General features: G+C 56.7%; 1 protein-coding gene across 5 annotated transcripts in view; it reads left to right on the forward strand.

Annotated features, from left to right (window-relative positions):
- Nucleotides 1-24,683, forward strand: part of PSD4 (pleckstrin and Sec7 domain containing 4) — a 31,748-nt gene that overhangs the window by 4,434 nt on the left and 2,631 nt on the right. Inside the window, exons 1-16 of one of the 5 annotated variants that reach the window (XM_045193833.3) lie at nucleotides 7,330-7,505; nucleotides 12,816-14,107; nucleotides 15,144-15,260; nucleotides 15,539-15,617; nucleotides 16,060-16,462; nucleotides 18,511-18,687; nucleotides 19,169-19,249; nucleotides 19,367-19,479; nucleotides 19,670-19,728; nucleotides 19,927-20,016; nucleotides 21,416-21,459; nucleotides 21,779-21,939; nucleotides 22,953-23,023; nucleotides 23,146-23,309; nucleotides 23,797-23,941; nucleotides 24,190-24,333. In XM_045193833.3, the coding sequence (XP_045049768.2) occupies nucleotides 13,202-14,107; nucleotides 15,144-15,260; nucleotides 15,539-15,617; nucleotides 16,060-16,462; nucleotides 18,511-18,687; nucleotides 19,169-19,249; nucleotides 19,367-19,479; nucleotides 19,670-19,728; nucleotides 19,927-20,016; nucleotides 21,416-21,459; nucleotides 21,779-21,939; nucleotides 22,953-23,023; nucleotides 23,146-23,309; nucleotides 23,797-23,941; nucleotides 24,190-24,333 (2,754 nt within the window). In that variant the 5' untranslated portion in view covers nucleotides 7,330-7,505; nucleotides 12,816-13,201. Of the gene's footprint in view, nucleotides 1-7,329; nucleotides 7,506-12,815; nucleotides 14,108-15,143; nucleotides 15,261-15,538; nucleotides 15,618-16,059; nucleotides 16,463-18,510; nucleotides 18,688-19,168; nucleotides 19,250-19,366; nucleotides 19,480-19,669; nucleotides 19,729-19,926; nucleotides 20,017-21,415; nucleotides 21,460-21,778; nucleotides 21,940-22,952; nucleotides 23,024-23,145; nucleotides 23,310-23,796; nucleotides 23,942-24,189; nucleotides 24,334-24,683 lie in introns of those variants that run through there. The other 4 variants (XM_045193832.3, XM_045193835.3, XM_024558601.3 and 1 more) reach the window with 4 other exon arrangements.

The raw sequence follows: 24,683 nt of genomic DNA on the forward strand, positions 1-24,683 counted from the left end.
GCCCCATAGGCTGCTGGGGTCCTATGCAGGGTGGGGGGATGTGGCCCCAGGAGAAGCTGGGGGTCAAATGCCAGGACTGGGCTTTCCCTAAAGGCACCAGGGTGAGGAAGTGGGCTGGGGACCAGTTGGTAAAGGTTTACAAGGGCAGAAGTGATGTGTAGGAGGAGAACTGGAGTGGACTGTGGATGTGGATGTGAGGGGCAGGAGGCGTGAGTGGTCTAGGCCAGCGTCAAGGCTGCTGACTTGGGAAACTGGGTGGATGTGGTGCCACAGACAGGACAGGACGCAGGAGGGGCAGGCTGGGCCGGGGATGGGGAGTGCACTCACAGACACGTGGCCGTGCTGTCGCCAGATCTGAAGTCCTGCTCACCCTGCCAGGAGGATGGCGATAAGCCCCTGTCACAGTCAGAGCCCTCCGGGCTGGGGAGGGTTTTGTAAACAGTTCAGTGAGCAGGTAGGAGATGAAGGTATGTGAGCGAGGAGGCTGCCCAGGGAGAGAGTGTGGAGAGGCAGGAAAGGCTCTGCAGAATAGAGCCCTGGGCAGGTATGTAGGGTTAAGTGGATGGACAGGCCCAGCCAGCCAGGGAGGCTGGGTGCACTTTCGAACTCTGTCTTTTCCTGGCCAGACAGCCAGGAAAACATCCTGGGCAGAGGTGGGGGACAGTAATAAACAAGGACATCCAAGAAGGGGTCCCTGCCTTCCTGCTGTCTCTCAGTGGGGCCTTGGAGGATGCACAGCAGTGCTGAGACAGGCAGGAGGGAAAGGGCTCCAGAAGCACAGGTAGGTGTGAGGGGCTTTCTTCTTTGGGCTGAGCTCCCAGGCCCCCGCCCTGTGACTCCTGGTGACTGTTTATAGGGTATGGAGTACGGATGGCTCCTGGTGGCACAGAGAAGGCACTGGGCCCAGGGCTTTGCTGCTACAGGCAGGGGAAGCATGGGCGCCCCCTAGGGGAATAGCAACCTTTCAGGCAACCCAGGAAGTGCCCTGCTCTGAGTTCTGTCTTCCTCTGCGTCACTGCGTCAGCCAGCCAGCGTACCTGTTCTCTGTTTTACGCAGTGCCCGAGCCTTGCTTCCCTGCTAAGTGGGAGCCTGACGTCCCGTTCGGCACTTGATTGCAGATTACAGCTAGTGAGCATTACTTTTAGGAAGACTCAGCTTTTCCTCCAAAGGACCAAGTGCTTGTCACAGTTTTTGACATAGTTTTCCACCTGTACTATTTTATTTCATATTTTCCCTTGAATACACATAACTTGAGAAAACAATATAAAGTACATATGGTATTATTACTTTAGTGTAGTCCTAGTGAAACACCTAGGAAGTCATAAGTTTGCTGTATCAATTATTTTTCCTGCAATTCCCATAAATCCTTGATGGTTTAAACATGCTCATTGTGTGTCCCACACACGCACACAGGCAAACCCAGCCTTAGGCTCATGGAGGCGCGGAGGAGGTCATCTCTACCATGCGGGGAGGAGAAGTCTTTTCCTTCGCCCTCTTTGACTTAGTGACAGGCTCCTGATGAGAGACAGATTGTCAGTGGAGAGGGGTTTACTGGCATGCACGTGGGAGCAGTCAAAGAAGTAGCTGGCTTGGTATGCTGTTAAAGTTAAAGGCTCATATCTCTAGTGGGGAAATGGAGGGGAGAGAAGAGGCTTCTATGGCAAGGCAAATAGGTTCTTGTAGGGCACACAGTTGGGTTTTTAGAGCAAATGGAGATGAGAAAATCTGTGGTAGTCCTTGAGTTCCCAGGTCTGAGTGGTGTTTCAGCCCTTTGGGGCCGCCACTGCCCTAGAGAAGGGCTGCAGGGGCTTCAGTGAGTTCTCCTCAGGGGCAGGGCTGCCTGAAGAAGGGGTTCATGGCAGCCTGTTTCCCAGCAGTCGCTGTTTTTATTCCATAAGGGAAGTTCTGAGAAGGTTGTTTTTTGCATCTGTCAAATCTCAAATGTCTTTACCCTAAAATAATCTTCATACCAACTGTAGAGTTCCAAGTGGGTCCTCACACCAACGTGAAAGAGGTCACACTAGCAGCCACTTGAGAGGTGGTCACTGTGAGAGCAGTAGCCACAGCGCACGCCCAATCACCCCCACGGGAGCCCCGCCTGCCCAGGCCATGGACAGAGGCTGGCAGTGAGCCTTCCAGACTATAGAGTGAATGGAAACATTCAATCATTATTTAATTCAACAAATTTAATTTTCTAATACTTTTATTGTTTTTCCTGATGATTAACATGGTACATATTTATTTTTAAAAGTTAGGTACATACCAAAAAGCATAAAGAACTTACTCGTGTGCACTGTTACCACACACAGACAGATAGCCAACACCAACCTACATTTTGGGGTTCTATTGTTTAAATACACAAACATGTTTTAAAAAATGGAGATTATACTGAATATATAAGCAGTTTTTAAATTTTTTAAATTAACTTTAGAGTGAAAGAGGAAGGAAGAGAGAGGGACACTGGCTTGTTGTCCCACTTACTTATGCATGCATTGGTTGATTTCTTGCATGTGTATGGCCCGGGGATCGAACACACGACCTTGGTGTAGTGGAACGACGCTCTGACCAACTGAGCTATCCAGCCATGGCAAACAGTTTTCTTACTTAATGATATACTCTGAGCATCTCTCTACTTCATTAAATACTCTGCAGAAATGAGATAGTCACAGGCTGCCGAGATTCACTGTGTAGTCTTATGGTTTGGCCACCACCTACTCATCCAGTCCCTGATGGTGAATATTGATAGGTGAGCGTTCTTTCTGTACTGGTACCTGCATGCACATATGTTTCAGCAGATGTTTTGCAAGTGTCTTCTGGGTGCCAGGGGGGCTTGGGGACAGAGGTGAATGACTGTAGAGTCCTAGTCACTGCTGCATGAGGACAGACCCGTGACAAGTGGCTGCAGGCAAGCTGCTGGCTGATCTGGGACACACTGAGTCAGGAGGGAGCTGAGAAGGGAACCTGCAAGAGAGGCCGGGCCAGGGAGCCGTGGCCCAAGCGTCTGTCCACAGCAGAGAAGGGATAGTTTCGGAAGCTTATTGTGCCCACCAGGGATTGGGCAACCGGGCCCAAGAAATAGAAGTGTCATTCACTTCCACAATCACTGTCTGCCTGCTCTAGGAAACCCAGGGCAACACCGGTACTGACCATGTACTGGGAGGCTGGTGGCAGTATTCCTGCTGGGCTGGTGCCCTTTCTTGCCCTGCTCCTGAGACATGTTTCCCTCCCATTCTAAGACCATAGGCATTAGGGACACCTTTGACCCAAGGCCATGGGCTCAGTCACTGGACACCCTCACGTGGCTCTACCTCCAGCTGTGCTCCATCCCCAGGGAGTCCACAGTCAAGCTGGACAGTGGGACTGCAGCCTCTGACCTGGCAGAGGAATGTTGGGAGGCAAGTATCTTCCTATCTGACCTCCCTGAGGCTAGAGAGCTGGAAGGGAGGGGCCTTTTCTGGAGGAAGCAGCACGTGGCTGCCCTGCTCCAAGGTCTTCTGTATATTCAGGGACACGGAAGCCCAATGGGGTGCTCCTCCCCAGGAGCTGGTCCCTGGAAGGACCATAGTAAGCTCCATCTGCTCCAACGTTTTAAGCTTTGTGTTGGGAGAAATGAGTTCAGGCTGCACTGTCAGCGCAGAAAGAAGGCCTGCTTCTTCATGCCTGTAGGCTGCAGAATCAATGGGTTTAGCAGAACACACAAGTATACTTGCCGGGGTTCAGAAGTCCTGGGTTCAGGTGCAGCCTCAGTAACTGCTCTGACCCTCAGTCTCCTCGCCCGATCTGTTACATGCTGATAATGACACCCACACCCACCCAGACTCACGGGATTGGTGCCGCCTGTAAAGGGCGTGGTGCACATCAGTAACACATGGGGGCCCCTGGTAAAGGGCAGTTGTAAGCCCCGTGCCCATCCTTTGCTGCCTCTTGGAAGGCAGACCTTGTGCTGAAGTCCCCAGAGCTCCTCTTCCAGGGGGTGGGCTCTGCTCTCCTGTGCTTTCAGTTCTGAAATGCCACCTCCCCACCTGTGCTGAGTGGCTTCCTCTGTGGGCAAACAGGAAGTCGCTCAACTTGGGGGAGGCAGGAAGGGCTGCCTGGCAGGGCTGCCTGCCCACAGCTATGGTCAGGTCCAGTGACTTTGTGTCCTCTGGGCCCTGGGGAGGGGATCAGCGGCCAGGTAGGGAGCCCCAGGAATAAGGGGGAGAATGCAGGGGATCAAAGGTCAATGCTGGCAGGGGCTCCGGGGCGCGAGCCAGCTTCCCCTCTGTGCCCTCACTGTCCATCCGCACTGGCACCCTGGGCTCTCCCAGCCAGGGCTGTGCTCCTTGCAGACTTGGGAAGGAGGTGAAGGTTCTAGGAAGAGGAACAGAGCTGGTGGTTGCAACAGTCTGGGAATCTCTTCTAAAGTTTGCTATACGCATGAACCACCCCCTAGCCAGGCCCCATGACCCCCAAACACACACCTCCTCACATCCAAGACCCATCACTTGGAGGAGAGGGAGAGGCAGGTTCCCCTTCCCAGGGGCTCGTCTGGAAGTGGTCATGGAGGAGGCGACGAGAGCGTGTTCTCATTCACCATGTGTTTGTGGAGCGCCGTGAGCCAGGCACCGCTCCACCTGGCATGTACAGTGAGCCAGTCGGCCTGGCCTTTGAGGTGTTCTCAGTAAAGGGAAGGAGGTGGATCCCTGGGCCTCTCCTGCCCAGCCCCATTGCAGCCGCAGGGACCTGAGGACACTGGGTTGGTGGAGAGGCTGGAGCAGAGGGCACGGGAGGCTGACCCCATCCTCACTTCATGGCCACCTGGCTGCTGCTCCCCCTGCTCCCTACCCTTCATCCTGCTTGTCTGTAATCTCCCTGTGGCCGCATTTCGTGGTCACTTTTACTGTGTGTGTCTCTAACTTTGAGTAGCATCTGCTAGAGCCAACCACTTCCTTTTCTACAGTGATCTCCTCTCTTGTCCTCTGTGACAAGCCTGTTCGTGTTTCTTTCACCTCCTTGACAGTGAAGCCCTCTCCTGGGGCTCCCCTCCAGCCTCCAGCATCGACCCCCTTTCTGCTGGTCATACACACATGCTGGTTTCTCCAGCCCAGCCCCTCCCGTCCACTCCAGGTGTGTTTTTCAGTTGTCTGCTTGAGTATCTCACAGATATCACAAACCTAATATTTAAAAAATCAAACTCTTGATTATCTCCCCTAAGCCTCAGCTCCCTGGTTCTGTCCCATTCCAGCGGGTGCCGTTACCTCTCACTGAGTCGCTCCAGCCAGAAGTCCAGAAGTCACTTGACTCCCCTGTCCTCTCCACTTCTCATCTGCTTCAGTGGCAGGTCCCACCAGTCATCCAATATACACCCCAAGTCCTCTGTGTCCCCTCCTCTGTCATGTCCTTGCCCTTAATGCTACTGTCCCACGTGCCCTGGCAGCCCTCAGAGCCCCTCCCAGTGCCCCTGCTCTCCCTGAGCCTCTGACTGTCTCCTCCATCCAGCCGCCAAAGATCTCAACCACCGTGCAGAAACGCTCTCTGCCCTGCCACTCTAGCCCCATCTCCCCACCCCCCGCCGCCCCCAGACCCCCAGGCCCCCAGGCCTGGCACTCTGACCAAACTGGCTTCCTTCTGTTGCCTTAACTCAGGGAGACCCTTGTGGCCTCAGGTGAGGAAGCAGATGTGCAGCTCGTTTGGCCCCATGCTCTTCGCTGCTGGCCCTTACCGGGTGCTGTCTCATTTCTCCCGACCCCTTCCCTCCCCAGCATTCCGCAGTTTACAATCAGGCCTTGGTATTCACCCGCTTGTTTACTTTGTCTCCGCCACAGAACTGGAAGCACCCTGAGAGCAGGGTGTGTGTTTTCTTCCTGAAAATTCAGCAGCGTTTCACATAGGTGAGCGTGTGGAGGAGGTGCAGGCCGAGCCGGTGGCCGTATTCCAGAGGCCCGGTGAGGCTGCAGGCCGGAAGGGAGGGCTTGCATTTTGGCTTAGGTCACTAGGTTTCTGGTTTACATGCCGGGCAGTGTTGTAAGAGCCAGATACAGAAGGAGGAGCAGCTGGGGGATGGGGACAGTAATGAACCAGGTTTGTTCTAGAGTTTGAGGTGCCCCTAACAGTTTCCATCCCAAAGAGAACAGTGGAGGCCCCATCTGATGTGGGGCATATGTCCAGGTCATAACCACAGATCACAAACTGTCACTTTCAGTGTTCTCCCACCTCCCTCCTTAACCATGAATTAGGATCCTTGGCCTCCTGGGAATGAGGCCACGGCCAGAGAGCCGACCCCCAGGCTTCGGCCCCTGCCACAGCCTGCTTTTCTTCCTGTTACCCTCCTTGCCCAGAGGTCCAAGTGCTGTCTGCCCCTGCCCCAGGGCTAGGGCTGCATGGAGCATCGAAGCAATGCCCCCATGGCAGGAAGAGGCCATGCGGGCCTGGGGGCAGAAAAGTCCAGGCTCCTGGTGCCTGGAGTGTGGTGTAGAAAGGTCAGGTAGGCATATCCCTGTGGATGCTCACCCTGGGGGCTTCAGCTGGTGGAGGGCTACGGCCTCCACCCTGCCCTCTGGACAGGGGGCTGTGCGGCGGGGCCTGAAGGCAGTATGAGTGGGAGGAGTCTCCTGAGCAGTTAGATTTATGAGGACCGGAGCTGGGGTGGTGCAGGCGTCTCAGGACCCTCAGCAGACAAGTCGGTGGTGGTTGGAGCTGGAGAGGCAGGCTGTGCAGAGAAACAAGAAGGGTACAATGGCCTGCCCTACCTGTCTCACACTGTGGACACCTGTGGCCTGTGTTCCACAGAAGCAGTCTGGAACTCAGTGTGGGGAATGGACAGTACGTGGCTCCTGTGGTCAGAGACAGAGCTCCAATCCCAGCTGTGTAAATTCCCAGCTGCACAGCCCTGGGCAGTGGCTTTGTGACCCTGAGCCTGCCTCCCGTATAAGTACAGTGATGCTTCTGAAATAGGAGCAAGGAGTGGCTGAGGCACAGTGGGGCGCACTGTGACTACTAGACAGTTGTATCAGGTGACAAAGATTGAAATGTCTATTAGTAAAAGCAAAAAATTACAGTTGCCCATAGGGCATCCTCTGCCCCGCCGTGTGCCCTGCAGGGAACTTCGAGCTGGGCAGAGACAAGAACCTGGAGACAGAACCACAAGCAGGAAGGGGAGGGGCCTGTTCACAGTCCAGGGCCTGCACCTTCCCCTTTCTCTCTCCCAGGCCCTGGGGGGAGAAGGGCGTGATTCTCTCTGGACCATTGCTGAGGGGTGGGGGTGGTGTGGGTAAGGACCCATGAGGCACTGGGCCTGGGAGTGCAGGCTCCTGTCTTGTGGGCAGGAAGTGTGAGGTACACAGCAGCTGGGGAGCCCTGGGGAGGCCAGGGGAGCAGAGCAGGAGGAGTGAGGGTGTCTGGGGGTGTGGGGAGCGGAAGTCGGAAGCTCGAGCCACCACATTCACCACTCACAGGCAGACACACTGTGCGGCAGGAACTGCTCCCCGGGGCCAGGCTCACTGGCCCTTTCCTGGGGCCTTTGAAGGTGAGCAAGGTGGGCCTGCTTGGGGTGGGCCGGGCTGGAGCTGGGAGAGTAGGGCATTGAGAGTCATGTGTGCCCTGGGGCAGTGGCTTGGGCAGATGGACAGAAAGGAAAGCGCTGTGAGCTCTGCCGGGCACCTGCTGTGAGCCTGGCCTGGGCTGTACCCAACCTTCCCCCTTCCTTCTCTTCATCCCCCTCCACTCTCACCCCTCCCACCCCATCTGGCCCTTTCTCTGCTTTTTGCTGCAGCCCTACCAGGGCCCTTGGGGACTGCAGTAGTGAATGTGGGGGGGGGGTGGTGAGAAAGTTTCTGGGGTGCACGACCTTTGAGGGAAAGAGTGGGGTTAGGGCAGAGGGGGGCAGCCGGGGTAAGGAGCTTTGGGTGTGGTCACTGCAGGAGATCAGGCTCAGCTCTTAGGGGCCTACCAGAGAGGCTGGTTAGAGATAGGGACCTGACTTGTCAGTTTGCTAGGTCAGCTCTGTTTATATCTGTTGACCTGATGGGCAGCAGCCCTGTCACTCTCAGTGTCCCTGTGAGGCGCTCTGAGGCCTGCCCACTGTAGCTGTACCCTGAAGGTGAAGCCAGCTCCTGGAGGAACGCCCTTCATGCTGCCCCTGATTCTAGAGCCCGAGATGCTGTGGTTGGAGTCTCCTCTGCCAACAGGCTGGGCTGGGCAACCTCAGCAGGTGGTATTAGTCCCCTCAGGTCTGGGGGTTCTTCGTGGGGGTTTGAAGGATGGGCCTCAAATGGGCCTGTCTCCCCAGCCTCCTGGGACATCAACAAATAAGGAACCAGCTCAAGGCTCAGAGCCTGGCTGCTGAGCTGTTTATGGAGTGAGCGGGGCTGGGTCCAAGAAAGGGTGCGGAGACCAGCCAGGCCTGAGCCCTCCCCGTGCTCCGTGCCCTTCCCTGGCAGCAGCTGCTCTGAGACCTGCCAATGCTCTGCCCCATCCTCTCTGCCCTTTTCATTCTTCCTCCTGCCCCAGTCCTAGCCCACCCACCACTGGGCCCTCAGCACCCCTGGAGCCCCCCCACCTCGGTACATTTGCATGAGGGCTCTGTGTGTGGGCAGGAAGTGGGGCAGCCCTACACATGTCTCACAGTGCTCAGTCTCCAGGTTCAGGCTGGGCCTGAGTCCTGCAGCTCCAGACAGAGGACTCCTTGCTTGGCTCCTGAAGGACAACGCTTCTGGCCCGCTCCTGCTGGGGCTGCACAGGGACAGCACTGCTCACTTCCTCCATCCCTGGACAGGCCAGGAGCCTTTACTTTTTCCAGAGGAAGGAAAAAAATTCCAGAGCAAAAAGAAGGAGCACTTGCTGAGTGGCAGCTTAAAGGGAAAGAGACACACACACAGTCCTGAAGGAGATTCGGGGCTGGCTCCGGAGGAGGCTGAGTGAGCGCGCCCACCAGGCCACCTGTGCTCTCGGGGAGGCTGTCTGCTTTTGCTTCTCTGAGTAGACTTGCAAAGCAGCAGAGTTAAACAGGCAGGACATAGTACTTCTGAGCACCGCTGACCACGGCCCAGGCCCAGCGTGGCGCTCAGACCCATTTTTGTTTTATAACAGACCTGTGGAGGAGCTTACTTCACCTTATTTCCGTGTTTTACAGATAAGGAACCAGGTGGAGTTTCTGACCGAGTCAGTGGCCAATCAGTGTAGCTAGGATTTGAGTGCAGGCTGTGTGACCACGCAGGGGGAGAAGAGCAAACCCACTGAGATAGACAGATGGATGGATAGATAGATAACAGGTAATAGATAGATAGGTGGATGATAGATATTTCTTAAACCCTCAGTTGCAGGGTGCCTTCCATGGGCAGAGGGCACAGACAAGGACACTGTGTTCTCCGGTCTCCTCTCTGTCCAGCTGTTCCTGGGAGCCAGGAACACACGTGAGTGTGCTGACCGCTGGCCCAGCAGAAGCACCCAGGGGCAGGTCTGTCACCCCCCCCACCCCCCCACCCCCCGCCCCGGGCGCTGGGCTTCAAGGGAGAACGTAGTTGGCTCAGGGGCAACCTGTCCCTCAGGTCATAAGGACACACGATGCCAACTCTTCTAGCTCAGGCTCACCAGGCCTCCAGTGAGTTTGTTGGGGATCTGACCCTCCCGGCCACCCCACTGGCCCTCCTCCTCATTCTCACAAACACCTCAGGAGTGCCACCTGAATTCAGCAGGCCTTGCTCTGGATGAACAGATGAACAAGTGACTGCTTACAGGGTTTCGTGAACGCCCTGGGAGTTGGTTGGTGAGAAGACAGTGATGTTAAGAGGGCCCCACCCCAATTCCCTGCTGAGCTCCCCACATGTTTCTCAAACGTGAAGCCTCAGCTTCTCCATTAGTGGGAGGGGACAGATGGTCCAGCTTGTCCTGCCCGTGGCATGAGTGACGGGAGCACACGGTGAAGCTCGGGTGGTAGTGGGCATGTGTGGGGCTCCCCGCATCCCTGCGCCGTCCTGTGGGTCAGGGTTGCCAGGTGAAACACAGGATGCCCACTTGTGTTTGCGTTTCAGATAAATAATGAACAACTTTTAAGACAAGTATGTCCCAAACATTGGGAATGGGGGGGTGGGCATCCTATATATTTCTTTGCCAAACAGGGCATCCCGGCCACACAGCCGTGGCCCCCACGTGGAACTGCTGTCTGGAGCCAGGACCCTGCCACCAAGCTGTGTAAGCCAGTGTCTCACAGGTGGTCCTGAGCTTCTTGGTCGATACGAAACGTTACTTTTCTAGTCTGAACTGAAGCACAACAAAAACCCCACCCTGAACTTTGCAGGTGGGAGTGTGCACAGCATCAGCAATCGCCGGAGTCAGTCTGTCACCGGGCCTCTCTCTAGTGAGAAGCCCCGAGCAAGAACCTGCCTCCGTGTCATGCATGTTCTGGGAAAGGGGGGAACTAGGAACTGTGCACTCCGGCGAGTGCTCTGTTGAGGGGGGAGTGTAGCTGGCTGAATTTCATTGGTTCAGAATCATGACCCCATCGACCTGCATACTTGTCCCCCACCAACTGCTGTCAGTCTGTCTGACTGTTGGTCTGTCTCTCTCTTTCTCCTCTCTTGGCCTTGGGTGCCCCCATCCCCAGACTCACCCCACCTCTTCCAAGCCCTGCAGACCTCTCAGGCCCCTACACTCGTCTCTTTATTCGCGGGACCTTTTCACTTGGAATCTCTTGAGGAACACCTGCCTTCTTCTGGGGTTGCAAATCCAGCGTCTAGCATAGAATTAACATTGACCTGTGTGGCTGCTTTGTGTACATATACGCGTTTATTTATAAGTACCTGTTCGCAAAGATGAACATATGAAAAGTTACAGGATACCCTTTCACTCGCACTGCCCACATCTCCGTTATGTTACTGGCTTTTGAACTTTTCCTGTCAAGCGACTTCACTAGTAACAGCAGAGGTGTGATGTCATTGAGGCAAGCTGGCACCCACAGGAGCTCCTAAAGCTGCACATCAGATGCAGGGGTGGGGTTTGGAGGAACGAGGACACACTGGAGAAGCGTCCCAGAGGGGGCAGCTCACACAAATAGGCCTCAGAAGGGAGGGAGGGGCCCCAGGGTCTGGGAAAGGTGCTGGGAGTGCCCATGTTCAGGTCCCTGTATGCCAGGTGCCTTTCTCTCTTCTCTTCCCCTCTGCCCGCCCCCTCCCCTGAATTAGATGTGTCTTCTTAGAGTTTCTGGTGCTCAGGAGGCTGCAGTGGGGGTGTCCCACCTCCTGCTCCCTCTCAGTCACTCCCTACCAGGTGGGCCCAGGTAGGGGGTCCAGAGGGGCTGCCTGAGTGCAGACTGGGTCCTGAGTCTCACTCCTCCTGCCCCCTTGGAAATAGGATCACAGAGGGAGAGGACTGAGAGCAGAAAACGGACCACTTCTTGGGGAGCAGGGTAGCCAGGGCCTAGGGAACAACCCATGGACTGCCCAGCTGGTAGCTCTGGGGAGGGATATGGGATGGAGAGAAAGGTGTGGAATGACCACTGAAGACTGAGAGAAGAGATTGGGAGACCACCAGGAGACAAGGGAAAGGCAAAGCCAGGTCCAATGAGTTTGAATCAGAGCATCAAATACACAATCAAGAATGAGAAATGGGAGGTCACAGTTTGTTGGGGGCAGGGGGTGACTGAGAACCCAGTGATAAATGGGCCCTGAGGCTGGATGGGGGCCTTTCCTGGGGCTCAAACTTCAGAACCCTGAGGCCACCACCCTGCAGTGACCTATTCCTGCTAAAAGTGAGGAGTGTGGGGTTGGGACCGAGGGAGAGGTGGAAACCCAGAAATGAACTCTTTTTGAGGGTGGTTGGGTTTGAGGGAGGACGGTTTCAAGAGGAATATGAAACAAATTCGTGGTGGTCCTGTCTCATCTCCCTCAGGCGCCCTCCTGCTAGAGGCACAGCCCAGGCTGTGGCTGCCCGGGGGCCATCCGAGACAGGGCCCCTCTGACCTTGGCTTCCCCCTCTGGGCCCCCGTGTACGGGGTGTGTAAGGTGGGATGTCAGGTGGGTGAGTCACACACAGTCACAGGTTGTCAGCTTGCATTTGTGCGTATGTATACGTTTGTTCCACCAAATATTTCATACACATGACAGGGACACCCAATCTGCAAGATAGAAATGTGTGAGTGAGGGGTTTGAGGCAAAGGGAAAAGAAGAGAAGACGCGATGAGGCAAGGGGTGCATTCCAGACTGGAACGGCGAGTCCTACGGGCCTGCCTGCTTAATCTCACACTTCCTGAGAGCCAGTACAAGGCGGAGACAGTCCAGTTGCGAGTTGCACAGTGGCCAGGAGAGCAAAACTAATCAGTTGTCCTGAAGAAGCGGCCCTTCCCCCGACTGCCCTGCAACATAGGCTGCAGCAGATAAGGCCCCAGCCCGAGCTCCAGCACCGTGCGGCTGCTGTGGCAGATGCACAGGGCAGCTCTGAGCAGGTGTGATGCAGCCGGGGCCACGTCCCCAGCCTCCCCCTCCTCTGCAGGAAGAATCCACTCTCCAGGAGACCAGGCCCAGCTTAGAGCTTAGTGGATGCCTGGACCTGCCTCCACCTGGCCAAGCTGCGCAGCTGTAAGTGAGGACCAGCTGGCCAGTCTCGCAAAGGATGCAGGCCCTGAAGATAGGAGCCTCGGGGAGTGGGCACAAGGCAGGTTGTGGCCTTCTTTCTTAGGTGCCTACTTCTTCCATGAGAGATTCCGTTCCCTCCTTTTTGACTCTAGTCTGTGTCTCTGACTCCCACCTGCTTTGATTTATGTGTTATTTTTGGCTTGCCACTGATTTCACGCTATTTTGAGGCATTTCCATCTTCCGCTGCCAACCCGCTCTCCATTCTCCAGTCTAGATCCTCGAGAGGAGGTCTGATTCAGCCAGTCCATCTTTTTTCAGCGAAGCCCCTCGGGCCACCTTCAGCCCACAGATGGGTGTCTTCGGAGCAAGCGGTCGAGACGGCAGGGTCCAAGGGCATGCATGCGTGGTGCGCTCCTGCAGCACATCGCCGTGGAGGGCAGTGTACCCCAGCCGGGCCGGGGGCGTGACAGGGACTCCCACACAGCTGACTCACTAGACAGGAGCTGGAAGCCCTTTGCTGACTTGCATTTGCTTTGGGCACTTCCAGGGCAGAGTGGATTCCCGATGCCCCTGTGGCCAGCGCTCCCCCTAATCCATACAATGAGACTGTGAAGGTGGACATTTCTGGGGGCTCCCACACACTTGCTCTCTGTGGATGATGGGTGACGAAAGACTCTCTGAACACCCCAAACCTGTGGAAGTTCTCAACATCTATTTGGGAGACAATCTGCAGCCCCACCAAGGAGTGCACCCAAGGGAAACGGGCAGCCATCTGGACCCACCCAAACCTTTCCCGGAACAGACCTGGGCACCCGACCTTTCTGATTCCACGAGGCAAGATGCTCCTCCCAGGGGCTGTGGCACAGAGCCCGAGGACCAGGGGAGCAGGTCTCCCCAGGGAGGCCCACGGCAGAGCCAGAGTACGTCAACCCAAGTGGTGTTCTGGGCGGGTATCCTGCAGGCCCAGATGTGCGTCCTGGACCTGGAGGAGGAGCTGGAGAAGACTGAGGAGCTCAGGGCAGGGCTGAGGTCCTGCATCCCCAGGGCCCCTGCAGACAGCCCCCCTTTCTCCTCCAGCCTGCCCAGCCCCCTGGACTCAGACCTCCACCCCAGCCCACCCGTGGAGGCGGCCTCTGGGGAAGACAGAGGCAGAACTGAGAGAGATAACCCGGCCTTGGGAAGCCCAGGGGAGGAGACTCCAGGCTCCTCCCCAGAGTGGGGTGCTGAGGAGAAGAGCGCGTTCTATGATAACCCCCTCTTCCTGGGGAGTCCTTGCTCAGACACCAGTGCTCCTGGAGAGCACTTTTCCTGGCGGTTCCCAGACTCCTGTGCTGATGTGAAGCCTGAGAGCCCACAGACCCTGGAGCCTCCTCTTCTAGGAGGCAGCGTGACAGGGGGACTGGGAGATGAGCCAGACTCAAGGGATCTTGTGGCTGATTCCAGCGGGCACACCACCCCTCCGTTCCCCGTGCCCACCTACAAACCGCACTCCTCCTCCTGGGCAGCGCTGGCCACCACCCACCAGGCTCCGGCAGCACCGCCTGGCCTGGGTGAGAGTGAGGTAAGCTGGGCCCCGGGAACTGAGCTGACCCAGAGCTGAGCGTGGGGACACAGAAGGATGGGCCTTACTCTGCTGTCACAGGGCCCAGAACACTCTTCAGATGCCAGGGCCTTTGGGAACCTGGGGTAACAGAATAGGAAGGCAGGATCAGTGTAGCCTTTAGAATTATGGGAAATCTTTCCGGTGCCATGATGTCACCTGAATGTGACGGCCCTCTCCAGCCCCCCAGCTCTGAGGGTGGCGTCTGGCAGCTCCTCCAGTTGCAGCCTGTTCCGGGCCCTTCTGACTCTACCTCTCCCACCTCCAGCACATTCCTAACTGTGGCTGTGGGGGTCTGCTGCTGAGGGGGACCTCTGCGCCTGGCAGGAGAGCTCTGTTAGAGTCCTGTCCTCTCATTTCTTAGAGATTTCAGCATTTTGTTACTTTTGGCTCACCATCTTTCATTCCTCCTCCTTGCCCAGTGTCAGTAGATCAAACCCATATGACAATGGTAGAGATTCTTGATAGCAACTAAGAGAAGTTATGGGGACAAGTGTGTGGGACAATAGTGAGCACAGTTTTCCCAGGGAGGCCTCTGCTGAAGAGATAAGGAAACTTCAGATGGCAGAGCAAGGCTGTGACTCTCTAATCTCTCATCCCAGAGAGCAGGGGAGACCTGTTACTGGGAGAGCAGAGGGACTGCTGAGTGTCGTCCCTCCCCCACAGGCTGGGGTCCCAGTGTGGGCGGGCCTTCTGGCTCTAGGATCTTGGGGTCATCAGAGGAAAGACTGGGAGCCCTGTTCTCGTCCTCAGAGCTTGCAGTGTGTTCCCACCCGGGATGGCAGACCCTGCCTGGTGCCTGGCGACTGTTGACTTTCCTATAACACAGTCCCTCCTTGGGCTGGTGCTACAGGGGGACCAGGGAGGGAGGACGATGGGCATGGAAGACTAGAAGTCAGTGGACATGGACCTGGAGCCTTGGAGGCCTCGTGGGGTGTGGGAAGGCCTTGGGAACTGTTTCCCCAGGTCAAACCGTTCTCTCCTTTTCTCCTCTAAGACTTCTCTGGTGGGCAGTCTTGGTCCTGCAGCATCCTGCGTGGACGGAGTGTTGACCTGGGAAACAAGATGTACCAGATATAACCCTGGCCCTGCTACCCATCCTATGCAACCTTCGGCAAGTAACTTCCCCGCTCTGTGCCTCACCTCCTCCCTCTGCAAAGGTGGAGTGTGAACCCAGTGGTTTCCAGGGCTCAGTACCAGCACCCCTAGGATGCACGTCATCTCCTGTCCGGGGCTCCTCCTCTGAACGCAGGGCCCAGGCTGGGTGGGAGGACAGCAGGGAGGGCGGGCCCTGTAACTCAGTCATTCTCCCCCACCCCCCTCCCTGCCTGGACTTCACCTGCCTGGAGTCAGGGCCTCCAGGGCTCCTGACTACCCTGTTCCTCTCAACAGGCCCTGTCCGGTCCTGAGGGCTGGCAGACTGAACAGGGTCCTCCCTGCCCCCGGGTGCCTCTTATCTCCCAGGACAGAGGTGAGACCCAGTGTGGGCTCTGGGACATTGGGTGGTGGGATCCGGAGTGGGACAAAGGTCATTCTTGGGTCCATGGGTGTCATTAAGAGTCCTATTGTACCACGTTGGAGCCAGACAGACTGGGGACTAAATCCTGCCACTGCCTCTGTGATGTCATCAGGATCGTGGGTTTTAAATACTCATAGAGCACATGAAGAAATGTGCAAGAGACCCGGCATTTCTGATGCCGGGATCTCAGTGGTTAATCAATCCTGAGCCCTGGGGCTGGAGTCCTGGGAGCCCTGTGCACTCTGACTCTGCGTGTGGGAGGTCCCTGCCCAAAGGAGGGACAGGACATGCCACGCAGCCGCAGGGAGGGAGCCTGGGGAGGAGGCAGAGGGCTGTCCTGGCGCTGCCAGGCCCCCTGGCCCGCAGCCTACTGCTCTGCTCACCCCCCTGCCAGCTCACTCCTGCTCTTTCTCAGATGATAGAGATGCTGAGTGTCCCCAGGAGCCTGCTCCCTGCACCCCACCCCCTGGCCCCTGGTGGGGCCCAGGCTCTTCGCCGGAGCCCAGCAGCCCTGAGTGTGAGAGCAGAGGCCGAGGCCCCAGGCCCAGTCCTGTGTCCTCCCGGGAGGGCAGACCTCAGACCCAGAGCTGCCACCCCAGCAGCATCTTCCCCACGTGCACCCTGGAGGCTTCCTGCCCTTCACTCCTGGAGACAGATAGGGCAAAGCCAGGTTCCTTGGAGAGAGAGGAGGTCGGAGAAGCCCCAGACCCAGGGAAGGAAGTGAGAAATGAGGGCCCTGCTGGCCCCGCAGACGCCAGAGCTGTCCAGCCCGCTGTTCACCCGACTTCTTCAGGGGGGTAAGTGCGGGAGTGGTGAGCCAGAGGGCCCTGGTCAGGGAGTGGGAGCGGGAGGAGTGCATCCTGGGGTTTAACACACTAATGTCAGCTAAGCCAGGGTTATATGCCCAGGCACTAGCAGGGTTCTGAGGAGGGTTTGAATGCACCAGCAACCAAAGAGTAGAGAGTCACCCATGTGGGGAGGATTTCAGTGTTTCGAATCAGCGCCCCAAAAGAGCTGTTCAAGGCTGGACAGCAGGAGAGGCAGGGCGGTGTCCAGGAAACTTGACCGGGGCCAAGTGCCCAGAGAGATGGGTGTTGTGCTAGGTAGGTTCGGGGCACGGGAGGTCAGAGCACATGATGTGGTTTTACACAGGCTTCGGCTTTGAGGAGGCGTCTGGGAGAAACTGGTCTAAGAGCCTGGGCCCAGGGAGCTGGCTCAGACCTCAGGGAAAGCCCGAGCAGCCAGGCAAGGTTTGAGTGGGACCAAGGGAATGGTCTGGGCCCAGAGCAGGATCGAGCATCCCCAGAACTGTGGCCAGAGGTGCGAACAGGCCAGATGGGAAACCAGCCTAGTTCTGTCCCTCTGGCTGGTGCATGAAGACTTTGGCCCCTGGGGTCTCCACTCACGAAAGGGCTTTGTTCTCCGGTTAGCTACCGAGGGGTTCTGTTGAAGAGACCGGCGACGGTTCAGGTCATGGACCTGAAGTTGTACTGACTGCAGGGTCAACCCCACTCCCATCTCCGTGTCCCCGGGTGACAGCTACGGAGCCCATCAGTATCAGGGTCAAAGAGCCAGCCCCTCATGCATCTGGAAGACTCTGCTGCCCCCGGAGGTGCTCAGAGGCTGGGCGATCAGAGGGGCCTCTCGGCAACTAAGCAGGGAGAGTCCACTGTGCCGAATTTAAAGTCACTTCAGCCCAAAATAAGATAAACAAATCCGTTAAAACGGAAGCCACACTTTCATAGTGAATAATGAAAGGTTTAATTGGGGCTTTTCTTGACAAGCAACACTAAGTATTCCACAAATGAGTTTATTTAATCTTATATTTAATACAATATAAGAGGCTTAATTTTCCCGGCACAAGCTGGCTGGCTCAATAGATGTCTTCCATTCACACCTGACTTTCACAGTGGGATCGAAGAGGTTTATTTTATTTATTTATTTTTATTTCATTAGCAGCTCTATTAAGATACAATTCAATCATTTACAGTATACAATCTCATGACAATTTATATTTGCAAAGTGTTTCTCTGTCTAGATATCATTTGAGGAATGACACTAATTGATGAGGTCATTTTGTAAAGTATTTTCAGGCTGCATCAGCTGATTTTCCAAACAGTTCCCTTCAGATGGGACGAGTGTCGTTCTTCTTTCCTGCTCTTCAGCTGCTCACTGACCTAACTCTCCCAGCTCCTCTCAGTGTGATTCCTGGCATTTTCCTGCATCGCTGACTTCATGAAGTCCTAGGGTTGTTTTTTCTTTAAAGATTTGTAATTTTACTTTTCAGTTGGTCTCCACTATGTGTGGTCTGCCCTGTCAGGCGTGGCTAAGCCTCAGGATGCTGTGAGACATTAACAGCAAAGACACTGACCCAGTTGGGCCAGAGAGGGCAGTTTATCAGGAAACTTTCGCTTAATGATGAGTTCCGCTTCCCCGTGCAACCCCTCACTGTGGGAACCTGGGTAACGAGCACTCACATTCATAGGGAGGGTGCCCTGTACCGGGTTGTGACAGAAGAGTCGGGCAGAGGTGGGACATGGTGACTTCTGCGGTTCCGAGTGCCACCCTGAGGCTGCGGGGGGTTGCCAGCCTGTGCTCACTCATAACAAGTCACTGTCCATCTCCCATAGTAAAGTGTATCTTTATCACGTGCCAGGGAGAGACAAAACTGCCTGACTCCCCAGCCTTCGCCATTCCTAAAGTCAGCCTAGCGTCCTATTCTTGACTCATCCCAGCACCTTGTTTGGTTCCGGGTCTAGCAGTGAAGCTGGAGCTGGAGGTGGGGGAGGGGGCAGGCACTCTGAGGGCCCCTCCAGAGTCTGAGGACATGGATGGACTTTTCTAGGCTTCCTGAGGACCCCATGCCCCAAGTGAAGTCCCCAGAGGAGGGCCAGAGGCCGCAGGCTGCAGACAAGCTGGCTAATGGCGTCAGGACCGAGAAGCTGGCCTGGGACCTGGCCTCCCGCCTCTATCGCCTGGAGGGCTTCCGGAAGTCCGAAGTCGCTGTGCACCTGCGGAAGAAGTAAGGGGCTCTGAGCCTGAACCAGGAGGCTCTAGGGTGAGACAGGACAGGCTCACTCCACTGGCCACCCCTACTCATCCCCGGGTCCCTCCAGTCCACTGCTGACCTCTGACCCCATTGTTCCTGGTTGCACCCCCTCCCCATACCCTCTCCATGCCTACCTCTTCCTCTGTCACACTGGTGTCATTGCTTCTCCACACCTTTGACCCAACTTAGAGCCACTGGACCGGCCCTTTGCCTCCCTGCCCTGACTGCATGGCCCCCCCGACCCAGCATGAGGTGGGGTGCCGGTACAGACCAGACCCTGGCTGCCCCTTGCCCTCCCTGCACCCCAGGTCCAGCTGGCTGGGCCTTTGCCTTGCTCGGGACCCCCAGCCCCACTTTGCAGGTCCCAGGATGTGTGCGGGCCCTGGTTCCCTCTGTGCCTGTGGCCCCCTGCCCAGACCCTCAGCCCAGACTTTATCTCCACTTCCCTCCACAGTGATGACTTCAGCAGGGCTGTGGCTCAGGAGTACCTGTCCTTCTTCCAGTTTGGTGGCCAGAGCCTGGACCGTGCCCTCCGGTAGGGCCCTGAGCCTGCTCTGGGAGGAGGGATGGCAGGGGGCTGGAATCAGGCATAGCCCTGGGGCCTGTAGGCCATCCCTGCTGGGTGCTTTCCTGATTCTGGCCCTCCTCCCAGGGGCTTCCTCCAGGCCCTGGTGCTCAGTGGGGAGACCCAGGAGCGGGAGCGAGTCCTCTACCAATTCTCCAGACGCTTCCATCAGTGCAACCCTGGGCTCTTCTCCTCAGTGGGTAGGAGTGGGGTGCCAGGGAGGGTGGCGTGTCCCCGGGCCTGCTTGGGTGTTCCCTGGGTGGTAGCTGGGGGGAGAGTTGGGGGTGCTGTGGGGAAATAAGCATTTGGGGGTCACCTACCCAGTGTGGGCAGAGGAAAAGCAGAGTTCGGTTCCAGTGCTTTCTCTCCACTCACCCCTCTCTGAGACAGATTCCATACACACCTTGACCTGTGCCATCATGCTCCTGAACACGGACCTGCATGGACAGGTGAGCGGCTGGGGAGCACACCTGTGGGACCTGAGGCAGGGGCCGGGACAGGGGGTAGAAGAGGGCGATTGAGATCAGAGGTCTGGGATGGGGCCAGGGAAGGCCCCGAGGAAGTGGAGAGGGGTCCAGAGTGGCTGGCTGGGCGTTATCCTTTTGCGGGGGAGGTGTTAGCTGTCCCTCTTCTCTCCATGGCCACAGAACATTGGGAAGAGCATGAGCTGCCAGGAATTCATTACCAACCTGAATGGCCTGCAGGACGGCGGAAACTTCCCCAAGGAGCTGCTGAAGGTGCGGTACAAGGGGCTGCTCCCAGGACGGCTCCCTGCTTGGGGCCTGGGGCCTGGAGACTGGTTCCTCGTCCCAAGGGGGAAGCTAAAGCTCAGGCCTGGCTCTGCCCACATATCCTCCAGAGGACAGGGCCTGAAGGGCCTAAAGGGACTGAAGAGTCACCGTGGGATTTGTTAGCTTATGCAAATTCCCAGCCCCCAACCCGGACCTACTGAACCAGACCTCTGGGGCTGGGGCCCCTGAAATGGTCATTAAGCTTACAGATGATTCCTAGGCCTGGGAAATCTGAGAAGCACTGGTTTTTGGTTCTGCAAGTGAACAAAGGCAAAACATCAAAAGGAAAAAGTCTAGAGCCAGGAGCGCAGTGCTTCAGGGTTCGAATTCTTGTCTTGGACAACCTAACCGGTGGCCAACTTGGGTTCCTCCCGGGGTAGAACCACTTACAGTGTTGTTATCAGATGACAGGAAGGTTGTCAGGTGCTCAGCACAGGGCCGGGCACACAGCGCGCTCTTCGTTAGCAAGTACAGCATTTGTTCCTTTGTCTAGTCAGTGAACATTTATTGAACACTTACTATGTGCCAGGCACCTGTAGGTGTGCCCAGGGCTACACAAAGCTGATGAGATGCGTCTGCACGAGTACTCTCCATTGCATCATTTCAAAGTTCGGCGCCTCACTCATTCACTCATTCACCACAGTTCTTGGCCCTGTCAGTCAGCCAGGCCTGCTCTGCCAGCTCCCTCTGGGCAAGATGGTACGTGGATGATTCATTTCCCTTGGAGAGAACAAGTTTGGGTCCCAGTGAGCTCAGGCAGGGACTGGACCAGCTGCGGTCACCTTGTCGCAGTTTCTAGCACAAAGTCCGGCACGTGGCGAACTCTCCCTAAGTGGCTGCGTGTGTGTGCATGCTGGCTGCGTGTGTGTGCATGCTGGCTGCGTGTGTGTGCATGCTGGCTGCGTGTGTGCATGCTGGCTGCGTGTGTGTGTGCATGCTGGCTGCGTGTGTGTGCATGCTGGCTGCGTGTGTGTGCATGCTGGCTGCGTGTGTGCATGCTGGCTGCGTGTGTGTGCATGCTGGCTGCGTGTGTGTGCATGCTGGCTGCGTGTGTGCATGCTGGCTGCGTGTGTGTGCATGCTGGCTGCGTGTGTGTGCATGCTGGCTGCGTGTGTGTGCATGCTGGCTGTGTGTGTGCATGCTGGCTGTGTGTGTGTGCATGCTGGCTGCGTGTGTGTGCATGCTGGAAGCGTGGATGAGCTCCTTCCCATTCAAGGAAGGAGGGCAGCTGTGCCAGGGGTGGAAGAGGCAGGCTGCAGCATACCCCTACCCTACCTCTGCCAGATGGAGTTTGGGCCTTGCAGCCCAAGGCCCAAACCCTGCCACCTGTGTGCCTCTGTTCTAGGCCCTGTACTGGTCTATCCGAAGTGAGAAGCTTGAGTGGGCCATGTAAGTGAAAGCACCTTCCCCTCCCGGCATCCTTGCCTTACCTCTGGGCCTGTCCTTGCTCTATCCCCAGCCCACCTGAAAGAGGAACAAGTTCAGGGCCAGTCTGGGAGGGTGGACTTGCCCAGGTAACACCCGGAGGAGCCAGAGGCAGGGGATTTGGGGATGACAGGAACTAGTGGGTTGGCTTTGAAGGACTCCTTTTGGGGTGTCCTGAGGTATGGCTCCCCAGTGAGAGAGAAAGGGTGGGGGTGCTGAGGCAGTGGGTGCTTCCTAGTGGCCTCTGCCCAGACAGCATCTCTGCCTGATTCTCTCTGTTCAGGGATGAGGAAGACACAGCCAGACCTGAGAAGGCCCGGCCGTCACCCACAGTTGGCAAGATGAACAACCCTTTCCTCCAGCTGCTCCAGGACCCCACGGTGCCCACCTACAAGCAGGGCATCCTGGCTCGAAAGATGCATCATGACGTGGATGGCAAGAAGAGTGGGTGTCTGCTGCTGTGCGGGGCCTCTGTCTGTGTGGGGGCGCCGGGTGGCTCTGCTTGGGGACACGTGCCGACATGTGCACAGGTTGAGGACAGGTGGCCCACGTTCCTTCCTCCACCGTGACTGTGTGCTGGGTGCTGTGTAAGACATAGAAGGGACTGAACATTCCTGCCCCCAGAGCCCCTGTGCTAAGGCAGACATCAGAGAAGCACACCAGTGTCGGAGAGGCGCAGGGAGGGCTGGACCCAGTATGCGGTGTGGGGGAGCGCATGTGGGTGGGATGTGGGAGACAGCAGGGGTACAGCTCCTGGGAAATGATGACATCAGAGCTGAACCCTGGAGGGTCTAGGTGTTTGAAGTTGGGCAAAGGGTGCGCCTCCCCCAAGAAAAGAGCAGGCAGTTTATTCCAAACATGGGGTGTGTGAAAGAGATTGGTGGGAGATACATTTGGGCAAAATTACCCAGTTCTGCACTTGGGCAGTTTTGCAGGGGGTTGGAGCTTTTGAGCAGGGCAGCAACATAACCAGAGAAGGAATCCCAGGTTGGATGGGCGCCAGCCAGGGAATTAGCACTCCACAGGCCCTGTGCGAGGCCAGGGAGACCGCAGGGGAGCAGGCCTCCTGCCCAGGGGCTTGAGTCCTGCCTCTCTGGAAGGGGTCCTGAAGTCAGGACCACCTTGCAGGGACCAGAAAGATGTCTGGGTTGGGGCTGTGCTTGTGGGTGGGTGTGTCTAGAGAGGTGATGTTCTGTCTGAATGTCAAATGTTGTTTGTCAATAGTTCTAATCTGTTTTGGTTTCCATGTGTGACTGCCTGTGTGTGACATGGGTATGTGCCTGTTTGTGACTGTGTGGTTTGTGTGATTTGTGTGTGTATGCTTCTGTGTGCTTACGTGCATCTGGGGGTTGGCGGGGTGGGGGGACTGGAGCTGGTATGAGGGGTGAGGAGAGGGGGCCTGGGTGTGTCTGGGTGGGGTGCCCCCCACCCACCTGTGTGTTCTGCTCCTGGAGCAGTGCCTTGGGGCAAGCGTGGCTGGAAGATGTTCCACACTTTGCTTCGAGGGATGGTCCTCTACTTCCTGAAGGTAGGAAGGGTTTCCTCACGCTGACAGGCAGAGGGGTGGACAGGGTGGGAAGGGCCCAGAATGACTGCAATGGTGGGCAGCTTATGAAAACCTCTTTTCTGAGCCTCTGTGCCCTGTGGCAGGAAGAGGACCATGGCTCCGAGGGGGAGCATTTGATGGGGCAGATGGTGGACGAGCCTGTGGGGGTGCACCACTCACTGGCCACGCCAGCCACCCATTACACCAAGAAGCCATATGTCTTCCAGCTGCGGACTGCTGACTGGCGCCTCTACCTCTTCCAGGCACCGTGAGTCTGGGGTGGATGACAAGCAGAAGGGCTCTAGCTTCTTGTCCCTTGAGCCTGGTCGCCTCTGGTGGCTGCTGGCCCTGCCCCGATGGGAGCTGCCACCTTGACCAGCAAACCTTAGCACAGTTGGAAGGCGTCTAGGGCTGCACAGGGAAGCCGGGCCTCCTGCTCCCCTGCCCTGCGCCCATGGCCCACGTTGCCGAGGTGCTTGCATGTCTATTCCTTGTAAGTCCAGAGCCGCCTCCTGGTTCTGAACAGAGAATTCCAGGAAGTCACTAACAGTATTTTTGGCATTTGATATAAAATCTGTTGCCTTCCTGGATTTTCCTCTGTGATGAATGAGAAAGAGGTCAACCATTCTGCTAGCTGCGGGGCTTCTGGCTTTGTGAGGCTCTGAGTCCTGCCTGCGCTGCTGGACTGCTGTGAGCGCAGGGGAGGTGAGGGCGGGACAGGCCACAGGACCCACGCTGGGCCTCTCTGTCCTCAGCACCGCCAAGGAGATGAGTTCCTGGATCGCGCGCATTAACCTGGCCGCAGCTGTGCACTCCGCGCCACCCTTCCCGGCTGCTGTGGGCTCCCAGCGCCGGTTCGTGCGGCCCATCCTGCCCGTGGGCCCAGCCCAGAGCTCCCTGGTAGGGCCACGGGGAGGGATTGGGACATCGAGGGAAGGGGGTATACAGACTGGAGGACTAGATCAAAGATGATGGGAGTGCGGGGCTGTGCACCTGGCTGGGAAGGGGGAGGGGCTGCCGAACACCTGGACCCAGGAAGGGGATGAAGCTGCACTTCTAGCTGTGGGAATGGAGTGGGTGGGGTGAGCAGTGCACCAGGAAGGAGGGGGACGTGCGGGATTGCTTTCCCCACTGCCTCCTACTACTAGGAGGAGCAGCATCGATCCCACGAGAACTGCCTGGACGCCGCATCCGACGACCTGCTGGATTTGCAAAGGAAATTACCTGAGCGGCGGGGTCGTGGCCGGGAGCTGGAGGAATACCGCCTGAGGAAGGAGTATCTGGAGCACGAGGTGAGACATCAGCTCACGCCCTCCCCCTCGTGGCCGTATCCGGCACTGCAGACTCCGCTCCGCAGTCCCTCAGGGCCCGCCAGGTGCTCCTGTGCGCGGTCTGCATACAGGTGCTTGCACAGGGTGTGTGTCCTCGTGTTCTGGGACCACAGACCAGCCGCTTGTCTGAAACACTGTTAGGGAACGTTATTTGTATAACTTTTTCTCCTAAGAGTGTATTTGACCTTTCCTAAGTTGAAGGAAAAATGTACGTTGGATGAATTATTTCTCCTAGTACCTACTGATTATAGGCTGTATTTGTGGAGCTTGTATTACTTGCATAGATTATCTTCTTAAATTACGAAGATGTC

The sequence above is a fragment of the Desmodus rotundus genome, chromosome 5 (genome assembly GCF_022682495.2).
Source record: "Desmodus rotundus isolate HL8 chromosome 5, HLdesRot8A.1, whole genome shotgun sequence".
NCBI classification, from domain to species: Eukaryota; Metazoa; Chordata; class Mammalia; order Chiroptera; family Phyllostomidae; genus Desmodus; species Desmodus rotundus.